The following is a 16,643-nucleotide window of genomic DNA, read 5'->3' as shown; positions in this document are numbered from 1 at the left end:
CGTGGAGTCTCGGAGGGCCACATCTCATTCGAGAATCAACCCATCGGCCCCACGGCTCGGCCATTTCTCGAAACCAAACACGCAGCCTCGGTTTCGGCCCTCGGCCCCGCAGTTGAGCTCGTTGCCCTGCCTTTCCGCTCCATCCGCGGCGGCTGATGTGCGCAAATCCTATCCATGGTGCCCCGGTGCCGTTCGAGGAGGACACACCATTAAATGCCAATAGCGCAGATCGCACGCCCTAGTAATCCGTGCTTGCTGTTAGCCCTCCGCTTGCAAGACGCGAGCTGACGCTTACCGCAAGCCACCAAGCTTACTGTATGACATGCTGCGGAAGGTCATGTGCCCGAGAGTCCCTTGCATTCATTCTCATCGCAGATAGTTGAGTTGCTGGCGAACTGCCGAAACCAAGGGATGGACAGTGTAGCTCACGAATGTGTATTCCTTTTACCCTGTACCAAGTAGCTACACCAATCACTTTAGTGGTAGTTTGAGGAATATTGTCAGGAGTCGCACTCTTGATTGGTCTATCAAGTCTGATCTAGTTCGACTACAGCGTCTATGCTTGTGCCGTCCTTCTTGAGTCTAATGACGTTTGTCCGAATTAGTATAGTGGTATAGAGGTACCATGCACATGGCCAACGTGTGCCCCATCTGCTCTGACCATCCGATGTTGAGGCTGGGCCAGGATTCTGCCACGAGGTAAGAGTACATTGAGAGAAATCAGAACCCACTCCCCCCAGTTTTTACCAGCCATCAATGTTTGGTAGACGTGGTCGCCCTGGGATCTCGGCCGGGCGACGATAGGAGATTCTCGGGTCCTTGTCCTGTACGTACGAGTCGATGAAAGGACCCAATGCGTCGTTGTGGACAAGCTTTTCAATCGTATGCGCTGGCAAGCAGACCAAGATCTCCCAGGGAGCATCGCCATGGGTGCCACCGCGGCGAGGGAGGATGTTCACCATTCCACCGTCCATCATCCACGGCTTTCGGCAGAAGCGAGGTCGACCATCCCCAGCGGTTCCCGGGATGCCGAAGTTGGTATCTGCGCCGAAATCGACGAGAGAACCCAGCTTCACCCCGGTTTTGGTTGGCAGGCAGGCGCGGGCAGCCGCAGTCGATGCTTTCGTGGGATCTTCGAGCTGCGCAAGCTTTCTCAAACGCGGCACAGTATAGGCTTTGGTGACGTCTGAAATCCCTTCACGAATGTCCATCGCGCAACTCGCAATTTCAAGGAGCGATGCATTGCACAGGAGCGGCTTCTCCGCCTTCGCTGATGCAGATTGCGCTCTGGGAACCACTTCCTGGATGAACTTCTCAACGGCGACGGTGCTGAACAGGTTGCCGAACTGAGTGGGTTCGACCGTGTTCCCTAGTCGATCGCGGATGCTGACTGCGGTAGTAAAAACGGTCGCGTCTGTCTTCTTTTTGAAGCTCACCAATCTGGCGCGAGAGATATATACCCACATAAGCGCGCTGATGCAGTCGATGGTCGAGACCCATGCTGAAGACAGAGTCCTTCTGCGGACACAATAGTTCACTCGATGTTTGAGCTCAGAAATCATCTGCGCCGACATGGTGATCACGTAGCTATCCCATTGGTGTCGATGTGGCAGCTTCTGTCTCTCGTCGAAGTTCCACTACGGAGAACAGTTGTCAGTCGTTGCGAGTTATATATTGTTACCACTTGTTTCTTCGATCCAACAGGCTTAAATCGCTTACCTCGGGAAAGCAGTCCACCACTTTACGTTTGGGGGCATTCTCAGTGATTGACTCGAGGTTGGCTCCTGAATATTCTCCAACATCTGAAATGAGCGAGATCAGCAACCAGCTTCCATGTGAATGTTCGCCAAACAGCACAGGCGAGAGTCACTCACTGTCCACGGTTATATCTCCTCGGATACCAGCAGCGAACTTGTCTACAAAGAGCCCAATGGACGTCCCATCGGCGACAGAATGCTGGAATGCCACACATAGCACCAAGGCCCCTTCCTCCAAGAAGTTGGCTTGCAACGTGAACGCAGGCTTCCACTCCGGCAGCAGTCCCGGGCCCTGGGGGGATGCGCAGAAATTTTCCATGGCCCAGTGCGACACTGGCATTCCCCTTCGGCATAGCTCTTCGTATCCGCCGAAGGTAAGGTCCTCTGGGTGGACACGGATCTTGAATATATCGGGCGTGACAGAGCGGAGCTCATCGGTGTCGCCGTAGCGGAGCTGGACGAGGTTGCGCTTGGGGTCACGGGCTGGGCCAACCTTGCCTGTCAGGAATGGGTAGTGCTTGAGTGCGACCTCAAGTCCTTGGCGAATCGCGCCCGAAGCCGCCTCGACCTTGTCTTCGGATGTGTCCGGGAAATCGAAGATGAACATTCGACGAACGTATTTTCGGCTGACCGATTGGTCAATGACAGACAGGTTGTACACGAGTTTCAGATTGGTCTCTTCGCTCGCGGTGGTCTGCGGCGGCGTGAATCCGGCATCCGCCTCCCCTCCGGGCGTGGTGGTACTGTCAAGCTCCGTGGAAGCCATCTTCTCTGGAGACTGTGCTGGGCTCGTCCTACCTCATGTGGTGGTCGATCGTCTAGGTCGAGGATTTTATCGAGCAAAATTTATCTTGTCCTGGGAGGTAGGTCGACGGAAGAGAGACTGCAAGAAGCGTGTGGAAAAATATCAGTGGATGGAAGGAGGAAGGCACAACCCAGTGAATGTATGAGAGCCCATGTGAATCACTGCACTGCATCTCAAGTCTTTCGTCAAAGACGTGAAGTCACTGGCAATGGGTCACCCTTTATGAGTTTAGGAGCTAGTAGATTCCAATATCCAAGTATGGCCTGGCCTTGCCTGGCCGGTTTAGTGGTCTAAGGGGCAACAACCTCCAGGCCGATAACAAACATGCGGTACCGATTCCTAAGGAGACGCGGGGTTCACACTTCTGTCAGTCCATGAGGTTCGCCAGCCGCCACAACATCATGTTGACAAAGAAAAAGGCTGCAATCCCTTAATCTCCTCAACCCAGAGTCTGCGCGAACGTGGGGCCCATGGCATTGCCCTTTGAATCAGTCTGCTCGGCCTGCGTAGCAAATGCCAGAAAAACGCCCTGCCAGCCCGTCATCTCGCCATCTGACCCAAAGTTGAAGATCATGCCGCCGTCTTGGTATACACCGTTCTCCTTGGCAAATCTGCCCGCGTCGCCTTGGTTCATGTGGATGTCGCTATAAGAAACCATGGAGTTAGCAGCACGAAATGCAGGGGCAGACCTTCGTGCTTATGAAAGTATGAGAAACAGGGACGGTGTGCGGTCAAATTCGAACTCATATACGTACTGGATTCCATCGTCCGAGCTGTACTTGCTTCCAAACAAGTACATGTCAGCCCCTTGCGACACAGCCGCATTGAGGATAGGGTTCAAGAAGTCGAGGATATCATTGTCAGGTCCGTTCTCCTGGTAATCGAGAATACGCCCCTGGTTTACATTTACTAGTTTGCCCTTCAAATAGTCCAAGCCAAGCCCGTTGGATGTGTGATCGGTGATCGCATGGTAGCCTTGAGCCAGCTGGTCCAGCTTCTGGGTCAATGGGTGCGTGCTGTCGAACGACACTACATCCCAAAACACGATGCGCGAGTCTGAGTCCTTGGACTTGACGTCGACGGCACAGTCAAGGTCGTCCGACTCGCCGTCCGTAAAGGTGATGTGCCCGTGGTCATTATCGCGCTGCGTCGGCTCCCACTTAGTAGCCGTCCCGCGCCAGACTCCGTATCGTGGGATCGTCATGTTGGTGCTGGTTGATTGAATGGGGTATGTTCTTCCCACTAATTGAATTTCATGAAGACCTGGCCTCAATACAGAGACGGCTATGTTAGGAGGGTTCAGGTCGTGATATATATATAAGGCCCGTTGCCGGCACCCTCAGCAGAGAGACACCGCTACGTCGCACAGGTCTCACTGGGGGTGACATCATGTCAGATCCGCTCACCCATCTGCTCAGCCCATGTCCCTGTGTCACGGCAGTTGTGTGAGACTGGAGCTGCATCCAGGACGAAAGAACCAGAGATTGGGCCAAAAGCACAGGCACGTGGGCCGGGCGATCTGTAGATGCATAGATGCGGTTGGCCAAGCTGCCAAGCTTCGTGAGCCTGAGCCGCGCTAGCGGGATCCGCTCCAGGGTGCGCCACGCAAGCCTGGTGCCAATACTTCGAGAATCCTTGGCAGGGACTTCATGCGTGACATTCCTTGGCACCACTTGGAGACGTCCTTCGCTGCTTGTGAACGCTGAGAAGTATCGGCCTTGATACCACATTTCACTGGGTCGATCTGCAGTAACAAGGTACCCTTTAGGTAGCGCGGCACGATCCGCTTTCATTGTTCTCGCCAGCTGTTCCAGTACTACGCATCTGTGGACAGAGCCGAAGGGATACAGACGCCCAGGCTGACTGCGTGCACTTGTTTCCAAACCCAATTTTTGCTTTTTTGTAGGCGCATGTCGGTAAGTGAACTAGCAGCCTTGATGGACAAGATGTCTTCCGACTCAATGGTCAACGATTTGACTGATTCCGCTGTCACTTCCATGTTCACACACACAAGTTGAGCAGAAGCACGTAAGTGCGAGCTGAAAGCACCCTTGCTGTGGAATGGTGTATGGCGACTTGAACGGGTTAGACACATTTCATCTTGGTGGTGTTATCCGGAACGACTTCCGCTGATATGGTTTGTCGGAGGGGGCGGATCAGCCGCAACGCCTTTAAAACCAGCCATCATCGGTGCGGTCCCGCTCCACACAAGCCAATTTCGATCAACGATGGCGACTATACAGATGCCAAGGAAATACAAGTATCCACATCTGCCAAACCAATGTATCCGAGTCCTGGAGCTCCAGCCTGAAACTTCAGCCGACGCAGGACTCAGGTGTCGACTCGTTGTCCAGAAGATCGATAATATCCCGTATGAGGCATTATCGTATGTATGGGGCAAACCAACGGTGTACCACTCGGCTATATACTGCCAAGACGGCACCGATGAGGACGATGAAGGGGAGATTCGCATAGGTGGCAACCTAACCAGAGCCCTTATCGCTTATCGCTTGACGGATAGGCCCCGGCGCATATGGGTCGATGCGATATGTATTAATCAGGATGATCTTGCAGAGCGTCAAGCGCAAGTGAGGATGATGGGTGCTATTTTTCATGGTGCTCAACAAGTGCTCTGCTGGCTAGGCGGGTTCAAGAATCCCGAGCTTGAAGAGCCAGCAGCCTTAATCGCCATCGGGTTCCTACGTCAATTCAACACAGATCCTGCCGGCGAACTGCGAAAAGTTCAGGAGTATCTACACCATGATGTCAAAAGTCAGGCCGACGATTTGATTCATATGTCCTGGCTAGGGATCAAAATCTTATTCGATATCGAGTATTTCCATCGGGCTTGGATCATCCAGGAGGTAGGGTTGGCTCATCGCGCCATTCTATCCTGGGGTAGAAGCGACGTCTGCTTAGACTGGGTCGAAATAGCCCTGTTCTCCAGTTTCATGGATGCTAATGGGGCTTCTATCGTTAATCGCTTTGACTTGAAGTCTTGGGTCTGCAATCATATTAGCCTCGTATGGTCGAAGAGGCCCGACGGCCAACCCGTATTCGACTTCTCCGAGGTCCTCCACTGGGCTCGTATACACCTGTCCACTGATCCTCGGGATTATGTCTACGCCTTACTTGGCCATCCAAGTGCAACGATAGAGGGGGAGCTGATCATTGAACCTAGTTATATGATATCAACGGCTCAAGTCTATACGAACCTGGCGAGCAATATCATCGAGCGGACCAACAGCGTCCATATTTTGGCGTTCGTTGATCATGGCGGAGAACTGGACTCATCAGAGCTGGCCACATGGGTGCCTGACTGGCACGCTCCTAATGTCGTTGCGCCACTTAGATTCCCGACATGTGCAGCACCCAAATCAGTCGAATGCATATCAATTGATCCTGATAGGAGATTACTCCGTTGCCAGGGCTTCGTCGTCGACACCCTGGTCGCGTATTCAGACATGATCGTTCCAAAGGAGCTTCCGATTACCACTTACGACGCCGAAATGAAGAAGAGTATTCCTTTTCTAGTTGATCACATCTACAACAGACTCGTCGTGGACACATGCATCCCGTTAGAGTCATGGGAGCGATTCGTGCATTCTCTTAGTTCCATCTTAACAGGTGGGACCCGTGCTGAGAATCCCGCGGACCAAGGAGATAATATGACTAGCCAAAGAGGAGACTGTGCTGCGTTCATGCTCAAGGCTAAGCAGATTCAACAAAGCAACAATGCGACAGGGTTTTGGTCCAGTCTCCAAGCTGATGAGAGGGATGCGCTGGAGCACCTTGCTATGAAAGGGTCACCAGCTCAGTTTATACAGGACATGACATGGACATCTATGTGTAGAAAGGTCTTTCGGACCACAAGGGGGTATTTTGGTCTAGGACCGCGGATAATGAAGAAGAATGATGTATGTGCAGTAGTGTTGGGGTCGGTATACCCACTGCTGCTAAGGAAAACAGGCGATAGTTATCAACTTGTAGGGCCGGTTCTGCTATATGGATTTATGAACAAAGAGGCAGAGGAACAGTGTCTAGGAGGCCTCCTAAAGAGAGAGGGTATATGTATAGCTTGAGTTTAATATTGATTATATAAAGTGTATAAATTTGAAGCTTTCACTTGGACTGGCATATTTGCAGTTGGCGCTTTATTTTACGAGCTGTTTCTGGGTCTTTACCCGCGCGGATTGACAAAGTATACGTAGAGAAGTATATAGGAGTGAGCTTTCTCATAAAAGAATATACATCTTTCTCTCGCTACGCCCAGCTGCATTGACTTTGAGGCTTACTCAAAGCCCGTCTGCTTGCACCAATCTCAATAGATTTCAATTGCAAGTCCCAGATGTGTTGAGGGGAGACGAAAAGTCATCATGACCAAGGCCACTACCACATCAATAAACCGTGTAAGAACTGGGGTCAGCTCATTGCAATATAGTTGGTCCTATGCAATCACATTGGCCAGTGCCGTTCCCCCTCTGTCCTATTTCATACACATGAAGGTGCAAGGACAGGCCTCCGAGCTTCCAAGCCCTCGTGTGAAAGGGAATGGTTTGCATAAATTGAGTGTGTAATTTACGGGTACCTAGCTACGAAGTGAGGTTGAACAGAATGAACGAAGAACATTATAAATGAGCTACTCTGAGTCCCAGAGCTCCTTCATGTGCATTCTTACGTAGTCCTGTACACTGCGGACGCTCTGATCATAAACTTATTTATAGACACGCTGACCACACTACTCTCGATAAATTAATCAATCTCAAGCTCATCAGCTATTAGGAGTAATCAAGGTACTATATCTGCGAAGGACGTGACGATCTGTTTTGTGTCATCGAGCATCGCGTTTTACAAATAGTGATTGCAGTGAACGTAAAAGGAAAGCCCGGAACACCGAGTTCGTGTCGCACTTAGCGGAGATTGGAACGGAGATTACGCACGGAGTAAGCGCCAAGCTGCTGCTTACACGGTTGAGGCGTGGGTTACCTATAATCCAGGTATAGCAACGGCCTCATTCTGTAAAGAGTGGAGCGGGTGCTGCCTATTCTACGTGGGGCTTGGGCTCCACTATGCTGCTAGTTAGGCTATTATTTTCAGCTGGGTCATTCTCAGGCATATTAATATACCGAGAACTCATCTCATACTTTGTCAGACTTCAGTATTCATCCCGAGGCCTCGTGGGCGAATTTGCATCAGTCATCATGGAACCAGCAGCACACCCCACCGATTCCAATCGCCTCCTGGTTTGCATACCCTCTCCCTCACCAGAGGGAATTCAAGGCTAACCACGGCTCTCAGATCACTGGGGTCACAGGTTACATTGGCTTTAGGACTCTACTGGATGCCCTAGGGAGGGGATATCGTGTGCGCAGTGTTGTACGCCAAGATCGCAACATTGAGGAGCTGAAAAGCAAGCGTCCTGAAATTGCTGGCTCACACAAGCAAGGTCAACTCGACTTTGCAGTAATTCCAGACTTTTATGATGGCGCCGCATGGGACAAGGCGCTCGACGGAATTACTGCCATTATCCATCTTGCATCCCCACTAGCTAAGGCTGTAAGTACCAATCCAGGTAACTCTTGTTTCATGTGGCCTCCTGGCTGACGTTGTGGCTCAGTGTGATGATTATGATGTGGGAGTTATAGACCCAGCGATTTCCATGGTTAAAACAGTACTTGAGGCCGCAGCTCAAAAGCCTGCGATCAAGAGAGTAGTCATCACTTCTTCCTGTAGGTGCCTCTTGGTGACAACCTCTTTGCCTCCTTGGGACTAAAAGAGACATAGGTGTCACGCTGATCCCTTACGAGTGGAACTTCAATCCCGACAGCGAAAGACTCTACACAAGTCAGTCTTTATGCCGTAGTGAAGTGCAACCGATGAGCTGACACACGAAAGCGTCGGACGGAAATTGGAACCCCACACGCCCTTTCAAGAGCGCGATGGAGGCATACTGGGCATCCAAGGGTTTAGCAAGATTCGCTACCCGAAAATTTGTGGAAGAAAAGAAGCCGCACTTTGACTTTGTCAACCTCCTACCAGGTGTTGTGATTGGCCCCGACGAGCGGATCCCGTCCAATGGCAAAGTGGACTCGCTTCTTGAAGGCACACGAGCGGCTGTTATTGCTCCCGTACAAGATGGTTCAACTAACTCAGCATTCCCCTATGTGGGCGTTCCTGTCCACGTGGCCGACGTCGCACGAGCTCACGTAGATGCTGTGGACACCCTTCGTATTCCAGGGAACTCAGAGTATATCCTGAGTTCAGATACACCGGAAGGCGTTGTATGGGATAGGGATATCACAGAGATTGCTAAGAAGTTCTTTTCTAAAGAGGTGGACGACGAGACGTTACCATTGAAGGGCTCGCTGCAATCCATCAAATGGCGGCTCGATGGTCAAACGACCGAAAATGTTTTCGGGTGGAGATTTCGCAGCTTTGAAGATACTATGCGCGAGCTCATTGCGCAGTACTTACAGCTGAGGAACAACAATTAAGTAGAGAGAAAAAGAAATGCTGCAGTCTATGGACACTTGAAATAGTCACATGACGCAATGCACTTGTTCAAGGTGTGGCCCAATGCGTTCGCAAGTGGAGCACAGGCTGCCGCCGGAGTTGCTGCTAAGCTTCAGGAGAAGTGGCATCTCCCTCCTGTTTTTGGTTAAATCTCGACCGCGAGCCATCGCCTATATAATTCTCCGTATAAATATGGTCGCGCTAAAACACTCGAACCCCAATGTAAAAGTCATTACGGCCATCTATCACGTAGTGTGAGACGAGTTGTCAATGCGAATTGCTACGAAAGCAGTAGTTCATATCGTAACATACCAATTAGAGGAGCTCAATTCAGAACAGCCTAAAATTTACCCTCTAGAAGCCGTATTGAATTTTCAAATAGACGAGTCTATCTGCAGGAGATTTGAAGAAATACCTAGAGTTGCAAGAACAATGCATGTAAGAAAGAAAAGCTTAGCTCGTGCTTTCGAGACGTTGGTTGGTTGGTTGCCTTTTGTTTTCGCGCTCCAGTGTAGTTGGTTTTGCTGTGCGTGGATTTCAAAAAGACAACGCTCCTTTTGCCCATAAAATTAGCGCTTGCATTCTGGAAACCGAGAACCCTCCTTATGCATCGTACGTGAGGTATTAGTTCTCTCGTCAGTTATGTCCCTCCCCCTTGAACAAAGCACGTTGAATCTTTCGTTGCTGATATATTATACTGCTTTGGCTGTTGTGAACGCTCTGGGATTATATTGCCCCTGAGCGCAACTCCAGTGTAATGCACTCCATGGGGACGTGATACCCAATACTTGGACACTACTAAGGTAGTTATTCTCGGATAGAAAACATTTCCATTTCTTCAGAGGGGGACTATACTTGGGAGTAATTTCGTAAGGTTTCACCAACGGCGAATTGCCATCGTTTGTCATGACCGAATTTTCCAGCTATGCGCGACAGAAAATGCCGTCACCCGCACCATAAGCGGAAAGGAGAGGCAATCTTCATGAAGAGGCCCATCGCTCACCCGAGCGACGTATACTGGCCCGTTCCACGGGTTGATGGACTGTCATACTGATGTTCATGAAGTAACAGGGTGATCAGACTGCTTCAGTTTAAAGACTTCGGTAGTCTAAATTAACTTTAGCACCAGTAAAACTAGATCGCCGTGGTGGAATATCCAATCCGGCAGCTCGCCCCGAACCGGTCTTGGGTCCCCGCACAGAAATGCGGGGGCTGCACGGTTCCTGCAAACAAACGGCGGTGTGATTGGGCCATGCCGACGCTGCTACCCTCGTGTTGGGGTGATACGAGCCTCTATGCTCGTATTGGCGGCACGGAACTTCTTTTTACTAAACATGGTAGCAAACGTGACGTCTTGGTCCGTAGAATCCCCATAATTGCCCCGTCAGCTCGTATGCCTCAATGCTACCAAAACGGCGCAAACACATGACCATGAGATGGCATGTTACTCTTCCCGGAAGGGCCCTGGCTTGAGTGATGAACATATAACTGTTGCATTGACTGCTCTCTGAAAGTTGTTTCCCCCGGCATCTCCTTCCACAACCATCTTCGAGCTCACATTGACACCCACGTTCCAGATCTCCCGATCCATCCAGCAGATATGAAGTTTTTCGCTACCATCGTGGGCGCGGCCCTTGTCGCTACTGGCGTCTCTGCCCAGCAGGCTGTCGTGAAGAACAACTGCCAATCCGCAATCTACGTTCAGTCATTCCCGTACGACGGCAGCGCGGCGGGCACATTGACCACCGTGGCTCCCGGCCAGTCCTTTGCCGAGGATTTCCGCCCGTCTGGTTCGGTTAGTTTGACCTAAGGCCGCAGATGATCGAGAGATCCGTAGCTAATTGCAGGTGCAGACTGTGAAAATTGCTACCACCAAAACCCTTAACAGCCCGCTCTTCTTTGGCTACTCATTTTCCTCTAACCCAGACTATGCTTACTGTAAGTCTACTGCCACCTTGACCTCTATTTACATCAAATGATCTGAGCTAATACGTATCTCCTCCAGATGAGCTTAGCACGTACGTTTTCGGTCCTGTAGACTGGGCGATTCCGGTCTTTTGCTAATATCCAATAGGGAGTGGGGCAACCCCTTTGCCAGCTCGCATAACATCCTGACTCCAGGCCCTGGATGCGAGATCTTCGACTGCGGCCCCGGCCAGACCGACTGCTACAGCACACCCGCCCACAAGAAGGTATACGGCTGCCCGCAGCCTGTAAACTTGGAGGCGGACATCTGCGCTTAAGCTGGGATTTGATAGCCGAGCTCCCACTTAACCACCGCAATGGCATTCAGTTAGCTAATTAATGTATGGCAAGCCAAGTGAGCAACTCCTGGCACAGCTGATTAATATTAAGAAGTAATAGCACAATAAAACTCAGTATAATTTTGTCAATGGCATAGATATGCTTGATGAAGCTGGCCTCAGTGGCCGCAGTGCAGGAAAGGCGGTTTGAAGCCTGGGCAATTTGGTGATTGTATGTACGAGGAAAGTTGTTAGACTCGAAGAAATGATGAGAAGGCCAACATGTTAGATTTTGAAATCATTTTAACTATTGGAACCAAGCAAGGTGTCGTATGTTCGTCGTCCACGGACGAAGTGAACGAGGCGAAGTTTAAGCTATACTAGAAGAAATCTCCATGCAACTCAACAAGACATTTTTATTTACGTTTGACTCCATACCAAGGCAGTTTCACAGTCTAGCATAAATACTCCCCGCGCCTGTAGAGGAAGTTGTATATATTGCTCCTTCGAATTGTATTATACTAACCATGTCGTTCTCTGACCTTAGTCCCACACCACTCGTTCTCCCGAAGGACATGTTAGAAATCCATAAGTATTATGAACGGAGAGATGTTTTCGAATAATAACCGCAGAACGAGTTCCGTTAGCAAAGACCAAACAACCACTCGCAGTCAGAAATCTCGCATCAACCCACAGCCCTGCTGCTGGATTCCAACTCATAACATGCCCTCGGGTATGCCTCCATTCCCAAACACCAGACGCCTCGCTAATACAATTTCCCGAGTGGCTTCACTCTAATCCAAAATTCCCAATCCTATATTACGACTCGCATAGTACGCACTGTCCTCTCATCCGGTCATCCATCCACCCAGCGCCTTGATTCCGGCCCACTACTGGCATCCAGATCCTGTAACTTTGCAAAATACCACTTGGAGCTGTCGTTTGGTGTTCCCAACTGTTTCTTGAGCCAACAGGTATACGTGCCCTGATAGTTGCCCCAGCCCACGCCAACACACGAATCGTTTTCGCCGCAGGCGTCGATGCACTCGGCCATGGTGGCGGCGGGCTGGTGTGACAGGTCCTTGGCGCCGTCCTGGCTGTTGTAGTCGTGCCCGCACTCGACGTTGAACGGCTTGGACGTTATCGACGAGATATATACCGTCCCATTGTCCCGCGGGCAGAGCACAGAGCCCTTTGTCACGGTGCCGGTAAAGCTTGGCGTGGGCGACACTTTGGTTGGCGTTTCTGAAGATGTGGTGGGCGTTGATGTTGTGGACGTGGACGAAGAAGATGTGCTTTTGATAGACGGTTAGCCAACAGTCCTAAGGGATAGTGGACCAAGACTTTGTAAATACAGACCGCACCTCAGGCGGTTTACTATAAGGTATCCACAAACAGCGGATCTCGCAATTACTGGGGCTGCAACCTTGGGTTCTTCAGCCATGAAATGAAATGGAAGGTTTACCTTTGACCAGATGCTGCAGCATTCGAAGAGTTCTTTCCTGATCCGAGCCCGACGCCCAAGCCCGTGGCAATGCCCACCACGAATACGAAAGCCGCAATCGCCAGCACGATGAAAAACACATTCTTCTTCACGCCGCAGATTCTATCCCGCGGCTTCGGCGGTGGCGGGACTACTGTCCCTGGGTGCAAAGGGTACGATCCCGTCGTCGCGCTGCCGTAGTCACTGAATGGCGTCTTGGCCGTCGGCGGCGGCGACATGGAGGACTGCTGCTGGGCTGCTACCCAGTGATTCGCGCGCGCGATACCTTCTGCCGCATGGCCAGTCGGTGGTTGGTGCCATTGCGGAACCACTTCAGGGGCGGAGCTGTCCCAGTTGTTGTTTGCGTTCCAATTGGCAGCATAGCCGGCCGCCGGTCCCTGCGGATACTGCTCCTGTGGATATTGAGGCTGCTGATAGTGCTGTTGGTAAGCCATCGCGCCTAGCTCGATTCTCAACCATTGACCGACAATACTGTCTGCTGGCCGATGCTCAGACAGCCTCACGGCATGAAGATGGTGGATAGGTAGAAGATCATGTCAGGTCAGGGAACTGTCAAAGACATGAACTGTTGTCTCCTGTCCCTCGAATCCTTCACCATACCCCTTTCATCTTAGGGCTGGCCAGAGACATGCCTGGGGCTGACTGCACGCTCGCTTAGTCGCATTGTGAGTGACATGGGGCCTACCCTGCGCGACGACTTGGAGAACGACGGCAATGCTAACGAAGACGCCTAGCACATTTGGGGGCGCTCTAACTCGTACCTACCCTGTAGATGACCGGCTGATAGCTAGGCGACTCCGTTTTCTTGTCGCTACGACCCCAGGCTCACCCGCTGCATAGTGCTGAAGATTGTGCTGACGCCATCACAGAATGCCCATCTGACCAATGGACAGGCCGGAGTATTCGATGATGCGGTGGAGTCCTGTCGCCTTTGCCGACTCTTACAAATTTCGTCAGCAACCCGGACCTCTCCCCTGAGGGTCATCTTGCGGTCAATGCCACGGCGATCCCAGAAGATAGCGGCCGCCAACTCAAATTGGCAAAACCTTAAATCCCCCATAGCGGTTGTCTGTCAAAGCTTAATACCACCGCCATGACCATAACAGAACGCACCCAGAAAACGGCTATAGGCATGAGAATAGACCTAGCGATTGTGCTTCGGGGAATTCGATTTCATAGTTGATTATGACTGAAAAGATGTGTGACACCGACTGGCAGTCGTGTACTTATTGCCTAGGCCGCGATCTCTCGCGCAACCTTCCCAGCGCCCGAGGGTATTTGGGTACCTAGCAGTCTATTGTGAACGAACAAAAGCCAAAGCTGATGAAATACATAGTAGATGATTATCTCACTTAACTATATACTAGTTACTCTGTAGGACTGAACGCAGATTGCGAAGCTCACAAGGCACTTTTTGAGCACTGATTCCTGGTTGGGAACTGCTTCACTCGAACTTAACACTTCTTGAAGCCAAGCGCTGGGCTACGTTAGAATGGCCCCGCATCCCCAACCAGCACTAGCGAACCCCTGGCCGCGGGCCTAAAACCTTCAATTAACGGCGTCGCGTCTTCTCAGGCTGCCAGACGCGTCAAGCGCCATTGGAAGTGGAAGTGCTCGTATGTAGGTACCCTACGAAGAAGCACCACGCAGACACGCAGCCATGCCAGCGTCCCGGCGTGCGAAGGTCTCCTCGTCGCCTCTATCGTCTGCGGACTCGTTCAAGACAGCGACGGCTTCACCCACGAACCCGGTACATACGAGTACCGCCGACGTCATCGGACCCGACGACGAGGATGGACAATGGTCCGGGTATCGGAAGGCCCGGCAATTGCCTCCGGAGCTCAGAGAACACTGCAAGATCTATCTGGAGGAAGCGCTGCAGTTGATATCGCTCAGACTGATCGACCGACTACACGCGGCGGGAGGCGCAACATCATTGCCATCCAAGCCGGGCCTCTTGCTCGACAGCCAACATGACGATGGCGGCCTGTACTGCCCGCCGCCGAACCAGCTCGCCTTTCTCAACACTCTTCTCATCCACCCAGACTTCACAACACGACCGCGTGAGGACTCGTGGGTTGACATCGCTTCATCGTCGCTCAACTGCTTGCGCAACATGCTCCGCACTGTGGGCCCCGTCAACGCCAAGTTCAATGAAGCATTCCGCTTCGGCCACACAACCAGACGGTCCGGCAGCGCGACGCCCGATGGTGGCGATACCATATACGACCCCATGGGCGAAGCGCAACTGCTTGGGCGGTACTCCAAGCACAGTATCTGGCGGTGCGGGCAAGACTTCTTCAGCGTCGTCGGCTGGGCCTTCAACTGCAGTGTCCTGTACCCCAACCGCTGGGAGTACTGGCGCCAATGGCTTGAATTCATGCTCGACGTTATTGAGGACGACTTGCACGAGCGTCTCCGCTTGGACGAAGAGGAGCACGTAAGCACAGGCGGCAGGGAGGGCGAGTGTGTTTATGCGTTGCTACAAGACTCCATACTGGCGGGGTACATCAAGCAGCGCAATAGCAGGGCCGGCAGGCTGAAGCACATCATGAAGGCCATCTTTGCCGACGGCAACTCATCCTCCAATTCTCTGTTCCACGAGGTGTGGCATATGGAGCACAAGGGCAAGTCCAAGAAGACCTCCTTGAAGAAGCGGAAACGAGAGGTGAATCTTGAGAAAGGAGACTACGGCGGCCTGCTTGACGACGATTCAGTCTACTCGTCCCAGAACTCTGAACCGCCAACGCCGCAGAAACGCAACACGTATTCCAACAAGCAAGAATTTCAGGCTCTGGAGCCTGCCTACGTCGAGTCTGTTCCTCTCCGACAGCGGCTCTTCGCTCTGCTGTCGTACCTCTGCAACTACCTGCCGGACCCGCCCATCGACCTTCCCGATCTTTATGAATCCTACGAGACGACGGTGCGGACGCTCCCCTTGTCCATCTTCACAGCCTTTGTCGACTCCACCACTTCGTGTCTGCTCCGAGAGAGTCAGATCAGCGTGCTACAGAGCGTGCTGTCGAATTTCATGCCCTCCAACGCCGTCGACCCCGGGAAGGTGGACGCCGAGGTCTACGACGCTAACGGCACGAGCCCGGCCATCCTGGAGCGTTGTTTCCTTCCGTTTGCCGCTAACACCATCGCAGCGGAGGACAACGCCAAGGTCAGCGTGCTGCTGGAAGAGCTCGTGAAGCTGGTCTGGGTGATAGGAACAGTCCCATTCAGTGATCGCTTGTATAACGCAGCGACGAAGGGCGTCGCCGCCCGAGAGGATAAAGTCAAGAAGAAGCTCACCGGTGGTAGAGGCCGACGAGGAGCGCAGCCGAAAGTGGATGACTCGGACGCCGAGGCCAAAGCAGCCCTCGAAGAGAGCTCCAAGAGGTTGCTGCTGTTGGTCGAACTCATCACGGATGGAGTTGGGGACGAGGATGACACGGTGGGAGAAGACGAGGCGGAAGACCAGGTGGACAGGATGGATGAAGGTACGTTGTCATCAATCGAACCGCTGTTCCCGTGAAGTGATCATGCCGTACTAATTACATGCAGACACGGAAGAAGCATCGTTTTTGTCGGCTAGAAGTTCGTAGGGCGAACACTTGGGAGCAGACGAGCAGCCTGAAGTGGAGCAGCATTACTGCGATGCCGACATCCCTCCCCCGAAGCGGCAGAAGAGGCGACACAGTGGGAGACTTTGTCCAGTCCAGTAGACTACGTGTATGATACCCCTTACGACAGGACGGCGGGCTGGCGTTTTATAGGTGATTACAGCACAAGGGGAAGCAGCCTTGGAGTCCACCTTTGTGCTTTAGGAGCGGCAT

The 16,643-nt window shown here is 52.1% G+C and overlaps 7 protein-coding genes across 7 annotated transcripts; 4 read left to right on the top strand and 3 right to left on the bottom strand.

The window, feature by feature from the left end:
• Positions 1-743: 743 nt before the first annotated feature.
• On the bottom strand, positions 744-2,523 carry JN550_000558 (uncharacterized protein; the record flags this gene model as incomplete). Its single annotated transcript, XM_049317237.1, has 3 exons — positions 744-1,637; positions 1,720-1,802; positions 1,875-2,523. 3 exons carry the CDS (start codon positions 2,521-2,523, stop codon positions 744-746), a joined length of 1,626 nt encoding a protein of 541 aa, XP_049177847.1.
• Positions 2,524-3,001: 478 nt separating this feature from the next.
• On the bottom strand, positions 3,002-3,766 carry JN550_000557 (uncharacterized protein; the record flags this gene model as incomplete). Its single annotated transcript, XM_049317226.1, has 2 exons — positions 3,002-3,206; positions 3,318-3,766. 2 exons carry the CDS (start codon positions 3,764-3,766, stop codon positions 3,002-3,004), a joined length of 654 nt encoding a protein of 217 aa, XP_049177846.1.
• Positions 3,767-4,790: 1,024 nt separating this feature from the next.
• On the top strand, positions 4,791-6,552 carry JN550_000556 (uncharacterized protein; the record flags this gene model as incomplete). The annotated part of the gene is made up of 2 exons (XM_049317215.1): positions 4,791-6,479; positions 6,532-6,552. 2 exons carry the CDS (start codon positions 4,791-4,793, stop codon positions 6,550-6,552), a joined length of 1,710 nt encoding a protein of 569 aa, XP_049177845.1.
• A 1,211-nt stretch (positions 6,553-7,763) lies between these two features.
• Positions 7,764-9,056, top strand: JN550_000555 (uncharacterized protein; the record flags this gene model as incomplete). The annotated part of the gene is made up of 5 exons (XM_049317203.1): positions 7,764-7,805; positions 7,861-8,118; positions 8,180-8,291; positions 8,347-8,406; positions 8,458-9,056. 5 exons carry the CDS (start codon positions 7,764-7,766, stop codon positions 9,054-9,056), a joined length of 1,071 nt encoding a protein of 356 aa, XP_049177844.1.
• A 1,619-nt stretch (positions 9,057-10,675) lies between these two features.
• JN550_000554 (uncharacterized protein) lies at positions 10,676-11,318 on the top strand (the record flags this gene model as incomplete). The annotated part of the gene is made up of 4 exons (XM_049317192.1): positions 10,676-10,870; positions 10,929-11,013; positions 11,081-11,093; positions 11,150-11,318. 4 exons carry the CDS (start codon positions 10,676-10,678, stop codon positions 11,316-11,318), a joined length of 462 nt encoding a protein of 153 aa, XP_049177843.1.
• An 856-nt stretch (positions 11,319-12,174) lies between these two features.
• Positions 12,175-13,256, bottom strand: JN550_000553 (uncharacterized protein; the record flags this gene model as incomplete). The annotated part of the gene is made up of 2 exons (XM_049317181.1): positions 12,175-12,613; positions 12,784-13,256. The coding sequence occupies 2 exons, from the start codon at positions 13,254-13,256 to the stop codon at positions 12,175-12,177; spliced, it is 912 nt and encodes a 303-aa protein (XP_049177842.1).
• Positions 13,257-14,482: 1,226 nt separating this feature from the next.
• On the top strand, positions 14,483-16,412 carry JN550_000552 (uncharacterized protein; the record flags this gene model as incomplete). The annotated part of the gene is made up of 2 exons (XM_049317170.1): positions 14,483-16,307; positions 16,372-16,412. 2 exons carry the CDS (start codon positions 14,483-14,485, stop codon positions 16,410-16,412), a joined length of 1,866 nt encoding a protein of 621 aa, XP_049177841.1.
• Positions 16,413-16,643: the final 231 nt, after the last annotated feature.

This window comes from Neoarthrinium moseri (assembly GCF_022829205.1).
Source record: "Neoarthrinium moseri strain CBS 164.80 chromosome Unknown scaffold1_Wmoseri_CBS_16480, whole genome shotgun sequence".
In the NCBI taxonomy this organism is placed as follows: domain Eukaryota; kingdom Fungi; phylum Ascomycota; class Sordariomycetes; order Amphisphaeriales; family Apiosporaceae; genus Neoarthrinium; species Neoarthrinium moseri.
The sequence above is the reverse complement of the archived record's forward strand: the minus strand, read 5'-3'. Positions and strand labels throughout refer to the sequence as shown.